Raw genomic sequence first — 12131 nt, 5'->3', positions numbered from 1 at the left:
ATTTATTAAGTCCTTATTAAATGCCAGTGGGGAGTAATATGCCACAGGGGAAATGTCCAAAGCAGGCTACAACCACCCTAATCTTCCGGGGACATAGATTTCACCTAAAACAAGACCAAAAGTTACATTAATCTGGTACCAGGTTTTGTTTGTTTCAAGTTACATTAAAAGATCCTTCTTCTACATTGCCATTTTGGCACTTTTAACCTAAGGTGTTTATCTTCAGAGCATATTTAATTGGATCCAAAAAATAAGTAGTTTATCAATACATGTCAAGGAAGTCAGATGACAAATGAGAAAAAGAAGTAAATTCTTCTAAACGTAATTTTAATTCTGGAAATATCAAGACAAATACAGCTCCTAGAAAAATAACAGCTCAAAATACGTAAGTCTTCTTAGACAGTGCTGGCGGGAAAGCAATGGAGCAAATACCAACTCCCTCCCAGTCCAATTAGAAGAAAGCCCCTAAGGAGGCTCAAACCCTTCCCAGCCCTATTCTTGCTCATTAGCACTGGGTCTGCAACACAAGGCACCCTTGACTATTGTACACACCCTCTGGGACAACATGGTGAGTCTCAGTCAGTTTGTTCCACTTTAGTATTCTCAGACCCAGATTACTCAAGTTCAGTTGATCCCTGTTGATCTAAAACACCAATCTCCTTATTTTCCAAATTCCCACAGTAATTCTTCACAAAACTCACTTGACAACTCTGTAAGTTCTCCTGGTTTTCTAGAATCAGAAGAAAACTAAATAGTCATTTGGAAAAGAACAGTGCTAATGACCACTCCCTAAAATTATTCCACACCAAAAAGAGCCGTCCCATCAGCACAATGATCTACTCTGCCACTTACAAATTTTTCCCTGCTTAAATATTAGCATTCAACCCAATGTATTGGTACCTTAAGTTAACATTACAGTGAGACCTCATTTTTCTGTCTCACAAAGGGGTGGAGAGAAAGCAGACTTTGAATAAATTGGGTTCAGGTTACTGGATTTTTTTTATTTTAATTAAAGAATAAGGCATTTAGCTGGGAAGCAGTAGTCATTGTTTTTTTTGTTTGTTTTTTGTTTTTTGTTTTTTTTTAATTAAGCCATGGACCTGATACCTTGATAAATTTGTAGTGACTACATGAGCAGCCAGCAAGACCACATCAGCTTCCATCCATAGTACGAGGAATGGCAATGTCCATCGCAAAGGGAGAGGCTACAAAAATAAACCTGAAATGCATGCTAATCTCCACGTCTGTCAAAAGCTTACCCATCTCCACTCCCCACACCCCCAAGCCAGAGATGACACACACCTTCTCAGGGCTCCAGTCAGTGGTATTTCCTGAGCATACTGCTCCAAATGCACTCTCCACACACACCATGGGGGTGGGGGGTGGGGGTAATTTGAGGGTTTTTGCTTTAAACTGGAGTCATTATTTTTTATTAGCATCCAACACACTTATCATACAAAGGAGGAACCCAGTAAATAACAGTGATCTACCAAAAAGACTTTAGAAGGGACTCCACTAACCACTCAAATTGAGAACATGGCAAGCGACACACAAAAACAGAGTATTTATCCATTTGGCGCCATGTGATTGTTGTTGTGGTTTGTTTGTTTGTTCCCCTTTTATTCCTCCTTGTTCCTTTGGGCCAGTGGAGTAAATCTGGCTTAAAGCAGTCCACAAAAATGGATTTTTTAGCAATACTTTAATATCTTTAAATGTACTTTTGGTTTTATTTTTCCATAGAAACACTCTAAAAGGTTCACAAGAAAGGAGCTCTAAACACGTTTAATGATTTACTTTAAAGGAAAAAGTGTTTAAAAAGCATTATTTTGAAAAGGCAGCAGCTGCTGGGTTCCACCTTCTGCTCCCTCCGACTGCATTTAGAGTAATCCTCCAAAACCATGTGAGTGTGTGCTCCCCACCCCCAAGATATGCTCTCCACAGATCAGAATCCATTCTGCAGCCAACCGATGGCTGGGCTCCAGCCTCTCAAGGGGGCAGATGAGGCACAGAAGCGCTGACAAGCCCTCACCAGCAGCAGTGATGCAGAGCGCCAGAATAAACTCTGAAGCTGCTTCTCACGGTTGAAAGGATGAGGCACAAGCTGTTTTCTCACATCCTCTGCCTCTTAAGGTTACAACAAACCAGCCTCTGATCCAATTAAAATCCCTACAGTTTATGTTTTCGCAGAGGAGGACAAAGCAAAGATGACCAGTGCTTGCTGGGAACATAACCAGCCATGTATGGTCTTGGTTGATAAATGAAGAGTTAAAAAAGATTAAAAATTTAAGTCATGACTGCCATGAAATTGTTTATTCATGGTAAGGTGTTTTGGGCAGTTACAGCTGTACAACAGTAAATTGTTAACAACCGTTTCCTGAAGAAAGATTTCCATTATAGATCACAGATAAGACAAGCAGCAGAGTGCAATGTTGCAGGGAGAGCAACGTTCCGACCAACAGAGGATATGGTAGATGCAAGTCAAGAGGACCTACCCTTTCCTGAAATCACTTTCAAGAAAAATCGTACTTTGAGGAGGATGACATTTACCCTAATTGCTGCCTCTAATTAAAATTAAGGTAATTAAAAAAATTTCAAATGCACTTTAAATTTGATGTAAGACATAATTAAAAATCAGATTTTAAAAAATATCATTAGGGCAGTTGGGTGCAGGTTGGCATACAAGAGGAAAAAAAAAAACAGTTTAGCTCTCAGAAAACAGGAGGGAAATGGCAATCTGTCAAAGTTATTATAGGGGGATGTGTTTTTTCCCTTTTTAAAGACCAGAACTTAACAACTTGGAACATCTGTGCCCTTGCCTTTCCCAAATATGCCGATGTCGAGCAGCGTTTTTTTGTGTGTCAGTCTTCTCCCCAGCAGGAGCCAGGCTGGTGAATCAGCAAAATGTCAGTATCTTCCAAAAGCTGTTACTATTATTTTGAGTTAGCAGGAATAGAAAAAAGAATGAGAGTGGTGTTTCCAGAAAGAAAATAAGTCATTTCTGTACTAATACACAGGGTAACAGGTGACCATGCGACTCTGTCAGCAATGTCGTAAATCCCACAGGAAGACTCGAGGTGCACTGGAGGAACACTGGACTGAAAATCACAGACCTGGAGTGCCCGTCTTAACCTCAAGTTAGCTGTCCAACATCTGGACCTCACACTTGTCACTAAGTAAAAACAAACAAGGTGCTCAGCTAAGTCCTCTTTAAGGTCTGATCAGATTCCGAAATCTACCCTTCTGTAGGTGAACTGAAATGTGAAGTAACAACTAGAACTCGTAGTCTCTGAATCTGTGAAGATCATTAGTGCCCTGAATAGAGCTAGGTGTATGGCAGTTACCTGCCAAAGAAGGAATGTTTATATCCCCCCACAGATTCATATGTTGAAGCCTATCCCCAATGTGATGGTACCTGGAGGTGGGGCCCTCGAGATTAGTGTCCTAAAAAGAGACCCAGCGAGCTCCCTCACTCCTTCCACCATGTGAGGATGCAGTGAGAAAACAGCTATCTAAGAACCTGGAAGCAGACCCTCACCAGATACCAAAACTGCTGGTGCCTTGGTCTTGAACTTCCCAGCCTCTAGAACTGTAAGAAATAAATTTTTGTTGTTTATGAGCCACCCAAGTTCACGGTATTTTGTTATAGCAGCCCAAACAGACCAAGATAATGCCCAATATATATTTACTGACTGATGCTACTTGAGCAACCAGCACAGCTTATGGTTCCCAAGGGCCTAGCACAGTGCCTGGTACATCATGACCACTCACAGCAGGTCTACTGAGTGAAATTTCATGAGACCATGTACTGAGCTCACTCAGCAACAAGTTAACTAACTAGGGTCCTTATACAACCCAGAACCCCACAGCGAACCCTGGTGAACAAAGTCATAAATCTGGGAGCTAACAGATCAATTCTTGATGCTATCTAACATTACATGAAGCATCAGAAATGTCTTAAGACAGTCCTTCAAGAAGCCTGCATTAAAATTATTCACTGATTTATTTCTATGAGAATTATCAGCCAGGCAAGAACTTAGTCAGACACGCTCTCAGGAGAGAGATTACCAGAAAGATGAAAATAACATGAAGCAGCAGCAGATTCCCTGTGAATATCACTCAAGCAGACTAACTTCATTTGTCTCTTACCTTTGGAAATCTGGATTTAAACAGAACAACTACTAGAAGAGAATTTGGTTTAATGAACATAACCCTTTCCACAGACACATCAAAAGCCTTTGCAATAAAGCTACAGCACATCTGATAGCCAAGATAAAGTATAAAATGGTTTTGGAAGTCACGATTCAGATTCAGTGACAAGTAACATTTACTAAGTGCCTACTACATATCAGGAACTGTGCTCAGCATTTATACACTCCTTTGATCCTCTCAGTAACATGGAAAGCTACTCCAGAGACTGAGGCAAAATCACTTGAGGCCAGGAGTTTGAATCCAGCCTGGGGAACATTGCAAGACCCATCTCCAAAAAATAAAATAAAATAAAATAAAAATTAGCTAGGATGGTGGCATGCACTTGTAGTCCCTCCTCAGGAGGCTAAGGAGTAGGATCACTTAAGCCTAGGAGTTTGAGGCTGTAGTAAATGATTATGCCACTGCACTTCAGTCAGGGTGACAAAGCAAGACCCTCTCTCTAAAAACAAATAAAAATAACACTGAAAGACAAAAATTATTAACTCTACCTGTGCAAAGAATACAAGCTGTGGAGGGGCACCATCTTTCACACAAAAATGAGGCTGAGAGTCAAACCTAGATTGTCTCTTTAGGCCTAACATGCAATCAACAAATATTAAATGTTATTTATTATGTGTTGTACCCAGTCTTTTTTTTTTTTTTTTTTTTTTTGAGATGGAGTCTCACTCACTTTGCTGCCCAGGGTAGAGTACAGCGGCATGGTCTCAGCTCACTGCAACCTCTGCCTCCTAGGTTCAAGAGATTTTCCTGCCTCAGCCTCTCGAGTAGCTGAAACTACCAGTGTGCACCACCACGTCCCGCTAATTTTTATTTTTATAGTTTTAGAGATGGGATTTTGCCATGTTGGCCAGGGTGGTCTCAAACTCCTGACCTTAAGTAATCCAACCACCTTGGCCTCCCAAAGTGTTGGGATTACAGGCACAAGCCACCACAGCCAGCCTCGCTTTTAGGAACTGGAAATATAGGAATGAATAAAACAGAATAGCTCCCCTGTCCTCCTGGACATCCAAATGTGCTTTCTACCACGGTTCACTACCTTCTCTAGTCTCAACTCCACTGGACCATCAGTTAGCAGAAAGATGCCTAAATTAACAGATTCAAATCTGTCTGGCTTTGCCCCCATAAGGGGCCTTCCAATCCACATCCTAAAAAGTAAAGCTGTTAATGTATGAACAAATATATCATGATTAATTCTAGTACTAATAAGAGCAAATAGGACAATTAAGGATTGCCCAAGATTTGCAAGATTTGTTAAGAGAGAAAAACCAGACTTTCCAATGAGTAAAAAGCACTGTGTGTTTCAAGATAGAAGATAATTAGAATGGAAACAGAACATCAGATTTTACAGCACACATCTACAAAGAGAGACAGGAGAGAGAGTAAATAGCACTTCCCCACCATGTCAGCTTTCCTACTGAGGTCAGATCTGAAAGGATATCTGTATTATCATGTCCAAGCAAGCCGAGAAGCGACTGTACGGCATTCAGCTCCACCAGAAGGTGGTACAGGTCTGGCATGGTGGCCACCACGTGCATCTCCTGAATGATGTCATTTAGGTCCAGCTCGGATTCCATGAACCTAGGAGGGAAAACAAGACATCATTAGAAGTAAAGGAGCACTATCAGCAATGAGGAGCAAACAGCAATAATCTAGACAACAAGACGATCTGTCAAAGTGTCTACAACAGACCAACCAAGAAGTACACTCATCCAAACACCATACTGTCACACAATTTCCTTGGGAAATCGATTTCCTCATTACAAAAATCAATCTTGGATTCAGATCTCATTACAGGGTTCCCTTACTCTTGCACTCACAGGCTGCCTTTCAGAGGCTCCCAAAGCATTTTGTAGCACTAAACGATCTGCCCACCAGTCCTATAGATTAGCTACCATTACCCCTTGGTGTGGCAATTCACTCTGTTGCCCTGAACACAGTTATCCTACTACCCATCCAAAAAGGATTTTACAGCACTTCAGATCAAGGGCCAGTTATTCCCCTTACCCAAAGGAAGATAAGATTTTCTGTATCTAAAAATACCCTCCCTCTCCCTCCTCTTTGGAGCTGATTCAGAGGCAGATACCAAAGAAAAGCAGACCTAGTCTCTGGCATTCTACAATCACCACCAACTTTACACAGCATGATACTTTACTCACATTTCTACACCTAAACCTTTCAACAAACCTACGCCCAGGCGCTAAGAACAGAACTACTTTGCATTCACGCTGCATGCCCTCCCCCGGTGTTTGACATATAAGAAATGCCAATTAAGCCTTGGATGAACAAGACAGGAGGGTTTGTTCTGAGATGGAAATGAGCTAATCTGGCGTAAGGCAATTGAACAATACCCGACTGAGAGTGACTGAGAGGAAGCAGTTTTTAAACTGACTCTGGAGTCAGACTATCTGGGTATGTACCTGGCTTAGCCACCTACTTAGCCTCTCTATGCCTCGGTTTCTTCTGTAAATAGGGACAATAATGTTACCTGTCTCACAGGGCCGCTGTAAGGAGTAAATGAGTAAGGACATATAAAGCACTGAGAACAATGTCTAGCATAAAAAAGCACTATGTAAGTATTTGTTCTCTTTACTATTGCTGCTACTATTACTGTAATATGTCTATCTTCTCTTCTCAAAAGTAAACTTCTTAAAGACAGGAACTATATCTTTGTCTCTTATATCCACAGATGCCTACTGAATTAAATCGAGGGCGCAAAGAAAAGCGACACAAACAGGGACTCTTGAAGTCACACAGGACTCATCAACTTCCAGATGCTGTCGGTCTGGGTAGATACAGCTTCTCCAAAAATCTGCAGTCAGTAAGGAACAAAATCTAGAGACTTAGAATTCTTTAAAACATGTCCATATTTTAGACAACATCTATTATTGTTTTTCTCCATTAGTATTTTTAATTATATGCTTATATATTTTTTCCCAGTTATAATATACTTCTAGTAGAAAACCAGGGAAAGAAAAGCAAGCCCTCAAAAACATAAACAAATCATCCATAAGCCTACTAACCAAAAATAACCATTGAAAATACTCTGTATGTTTAAGCCTTTTTCTCAACTCACAGACCTTTAAATTCTATTTTAGTGTATGATATAAGGCAAAGATCTAACTTTATTTTCTATGAATGTTTAACCAACTGCTTTAATACCATGTATGTTTGCCTGTATGTTTAAGTCATTTTTCTCAACTCACAGACTTTACCCCACAAAAGTAAGCCTATATAGTATAGAGTTCTATATTCAATTTTTGCTGTTGTTGTTATAGGCTAAATAATTCCCCTTATCATTATTCTACTACAATAGGATAAGCCAATACCTGACAAACTGCTATAGGTCCTTCTCCTTCTACATGGCAAAATCCCTCACTCACCACAGCACTCTTCCCTGCTGAGCTGACATGGCTGGCCTCAGAATCCTTCTCAACACAGCGTTCCAAGAACAGACTATGAATCAATCACAGGCTGGGTGTGGCAGACTAAGCTTATCTACAATCCCTGTTCTAAATCATAAATTAATGGCCACATAGTATTCCCTTGAGTAGATATACTGTGATTTAACTAACCAATCCCCCTTTGTCAGGCATTCAGATAATTTCCAATTTTTTTTCCCTTTAACAAATGACACTAAGATGTATATGCATTCCTAATTATTTTGTTAGGATAAATTCCCAGGAAGGAAAGGGCCAAGTCAAAGTATGAATGACTTAAATAGATTTTGATATATTTTGCCAGAAAGTACCAATAGCACACGAAGTGCCTGTTTCCCCTTACCCTCTTCACAAAGAGTATTTCCTCCAATTTGAGATAGAAAAGAAAATTCATTTTGTATTTTGCATTTCTGATAGTAAGATGGTTAACATTCTTGTAATGTTTACTATTTGTATTTATCCTTTGCCCATTCCTATTAGGAGGCTCATTTTGTTTATAGATTTATAAACACTGTATATTCAGGAAATTAATCTCTATTCTATGCTGCAAAAAAATAAAGTGCCCTTTAATTTGTACATTGTGCTTTTTGATATAAAGGCTTTTTTTTCCTTTTGACATAAAGGTTTTAAAAAGTTCAAGTAGCAAAATCTTTGCCTTTATGAACTCTATTTTACATGTATCCTGAGCAAAACATTTCCTATGCTAAAAGAAGATATATTTTATGGTGTACTTTTATGTTTATATATTTAAATATTTAATCCATCTGAAATTTATTTTAGTGTATTGATACAGGGCACGGATCTAACTTTATTTTCTGCAAATATTTGGCCAAGTGCTCCAATACCATAATCTATCCTTTCCCCACAGATTTAAAAAAATGTCATCTATCATACACTAAATTTTAATCTGTACTTTAATCTGTTTCTGGGCTCTTCACTCCATTTCATTGATTCGTCTGTGAATTTCTGAGTCAGGACTACACTTTCACATTGTTATAGCTTTATAGTATGTTTTATGTCTGTTGCTGCAAAACACTCCCTTGTTGTTTTTATCTTTTAGTGTTTCCTTGCCTGTTCTCACTTATTATTCCAAGTAAATTTCATAATTATTTTAGCAAGATTTTCCCCCAATACCTTTTTTTTAAAAAGCTCCCTTCTCTGCTTGCAAATAGATTATTTTTTTTAGATCACTTGAAGTGTGGAAGCTAAAATCAGAATCATGACTCAGTAAGGCTGGTGCAGAAAGATTCAAATAGTCCATGGGCCAGGAGATCTATATAATCCTTGAACCCAAAGGCCTCAACAAACCTCTAAGGCTTATTTGCCTTATGTGAATGTGTATATACAAGATTTCTGGAGAACAACCTGACAAAAGGTTTTTCCAGTTCACTTGGAAGAACCGACAAGGGAGACTGGGCACTAAACAGTAAAAAACAAAATCGTGCTGAGTGCAGGATAAGATCTGGTGATTTGGGTGATCAACAGCCAACGTGATGGCTCATGCCTGTAATCCCAGCACTCTGGGAGGCCAAGGTGGGCAGGTCGCCCGAGGTCGGGAGTTTTGAGACCTGCCTGGCCAACACAGTGAAACCCCATTGCTACTAAAAACACAAAAATTAGCCAGGTGTGGTGGTGCACACTCGTAATCCCAGCTACTTGAGAAGCTGAGGCAGGAGAATTGCTTGAACCTGGGAGGTGGAGGTTGCAGTGAGCTAACATCGTGCCACTGCACTCCAGCCTGGGCGATGCAGCGAGACTCTGTCTCAAAAAAAAAAAAAAAAAAGTGAAAGACTGTCAGTCACCTGGCGGGGTCTGTGCTTAGTCCTGTTTAGATCAAGTATTTTATTATTATTTTTTAATCAATAACATGAGCAAAGATATATAAAAGGCAAAACGAAAAAATGTTATATGACACAAAGCTTAAAGAGACAGTAAGCACAGCAGCTGACAGAATCAATTCAAAAGTTCCTGACAGGTAATAATAATGTGCCAAATCTAACCAAAGGAAAATTACCTGGGATCCACACAGAAAACTGCAGGGAACCAAAAAGTCAAGTACAAATGTGAAGGCTGGGAGAGATACAGTTTCATAAGGGCACATGTGTTTCTTTCCGAACTTGATGGCTTTAGTGAACCATAACTGTGACACAAATCAGAACATGAGACAGTTCTGCCAGAGACAATTCCTTATTCATCTCTGGACATCCAGCACCTGACGCAGGCCTTGGTCCAACACAGAAACTTGGGAGATGCCTGTAAATGGGGGCACAGATGAAAACAGCTGCCACAAGGTGGTTTTAGGGTACTTAAAAGAGAACAATACAGAGTTACACTGATTTAATGACCCTAAAACTTCATGACATCTGTTCAAGGAACCATCTTTTAGGAGGGATGTGGAAACCAATTCAGGGAAATGACCAAGATTCTAAGGAGTCTAGATAGATTTCATATACGAATTTGTTGAAATGCTTTCTCATTCTGAGTTGAAATTTTAAGAGCCAAAGATGCCAAATGATGGAATAGCTTTCTTTGGAAAGTTAGATCCTTCTCACCGGGATAGTTAATAAAGGGTAACATTAAAAAAAAAAAAAATACCAAGAGTTAGATGGTAGAATAGACTGTGCTTCTCAAGTTCCTTCCAGCTTTGAGACTCTTCTTCCAAATATGGTCTCAACCCAATGCTTTTAAGTTCAGGAAGTCAGAAAATTATCAAAACAAAACAAACAAGCAGAGAATAAAATTGCAAGCAGGGAAATACTACAAAAATATACTGGGTCCAGTGTTACGTGAGTAACAAGATATCGTGAGAAATGCTGGACTTGGGAATGAGATTGACCTGGGTCATACTCCCAGCCATGCTATTTACTAGATGTGTGGCCATGAACAGTGAATTGACAAATATTTACTGGGCACATACTAGGTGCCAGTCATTGTGTTAGGCACTGAGGATATAACAGATAAAATAATCCCAGTTTCTGGCCTCCATCAAATATAAATAATCTATTACAAACAATTAATTATAAGGGTGCCTGGCACTACCCAAGAGAAGTGTCACTGGAACACAGAGTGTGGTGTCCCAACCTGATCAAGGAAGACACAGAATATTAACTAACTTATTGCTAGACCCTGATTTCCTTATCTTCCTAAACTATAGTGAGGATTAAAAGAGATAATATATATACAGTGCCTAATAATAGCTGGCATATAGTAAGTACTCAATGAATCTATGTACCCTCAAGTTTGTTATGCTGTCACAGTCGTCTTCTGTTCTGCCTGACCAAGCACAGCCTACTCAGGAGCCTATTCATTTAAAGCACACACTACTATTTGCAGAGAACTGTCTTTAGGAATTAGGCATACTTTCAGCAATAGATGACTCACAGCTGGGGGAAAGGATCAAGTTAGAGGTGACGGGAAAGCAATAGAGCAACATATTAAAACAGTAACCCAGGCTGAGATGGGGTCATCGATTCCATCTGATATGACAGAGAATATTTTCCTAGCCTGCCCATGTGCATTTGCTTCAGACCAGCAGGATATTCTCCTTCAACCACAGGGGTGAATATTAGCAAATGACCAGCAAAGCTCAAAAACACTGGGAAAGCTGCAGAAATTGACAAGTCCTAAATGCAATCACTGGTGGGGAAACATGATGCTCCCTCCATCGAACTAAATCAGCAGTTCTCAAAGTGTAGTCCCTAGGACCCCAGGATGGGGTAGTGGGGTGGCTGGAGATCCTTTCAGAGAACTATAAGATCAAAACTATTTTATAATATATCTCAGACACCATTTGCCTTTTTCACTCTCATTCTCTCAGGAGTGTACAATGGAGCTTTCTGAAGGGCTACATGACATGATGACATCATTGCCCTGATGGCTAATGAAATGTGTGCTTGTCTACTCTTGTATTTTCCAGAATTTTCTAAGCACTTTGAGATATTCCATAATTTAAGAGTACAAGGAGATCCTGAGACCAAAAAGGTTGAAAATCAGTAAACTAAGTAAATCTGTCCCTGCAAAAATAAAGAGAAGAACAATTAAAGGACTTTCTAGGGAAACAGCACACTCCAGTCAATGTGGTGTTTGGGAGAAAGATTGCGCGGTGCAAACTGGAGGTTGCATAAGGAGAACTGTCAACTGAATCTGAAATGCAGTCCAATGAAGAGAGGCATTTTTGGGTACGCGATCAAAATGACAATTGGATATATGGGAAAATAAATTTGAATGTTTCTGATCTCAACCGGAAAGTTTCATCCGAATACGCTCTAGCAATTTTCATCTTAATTGCACCTCGCTGATCTAGAGAATTATGAAAGACACTGCACCAGTAAGAATTCAAGAACTCAAGGTTAAAACACAAGGTAGTTTCCTAACTGCTTTTTGACATGAAAAAAAAAGTTCTTTATGCATAATTTCAATTTTCATATGTCCAATTCTAAAACTATTGTATACATTGTCTGAATCAAAAACACGACTGATTTTTTA

General features: G+C 39.6%; 1 protein-coding gene across 1 annotated transcript in view; it reads right to left on the bottom strand.

Annotated features, from left to right (window-relative positions):
• The window catches only part of CTNNBL1 (catenin beta like 1), a 176606-nt gene that overhangs the window by 119027 nt on the left and 45448 nt on the right, over positions 1 to 12131 (bottom strand). Inside the window, exon 4 of the mRNA XM_005568970.4 lies at positions 5648 to 5787. Coding sequence (XP_005569027.1) covers positions 5648 to 5787 — 140 coding nt within the window. The remainder of the gene's footprint in view (positions 1 to 5647; positions 5788 to 12131) is intronic.

The sequence above is a fragment of the Macaca fascicularis genome, chromosome 10 (genome assembly GCF_037993035.2).
Source record: "Macaca fascicularis isolate 582-1 chromosome 10, T2T-MFA8v1.1".
NCBI classification, from domain to species: Eukaryota; Metazoa; Chordata; class Mammalia; order Primates; family Cercopithecidae; genus Macaca; species Macaca fascicularis.
This window is presented reverse-complemented; position numbering and strand designations above follow the sequence as displayed.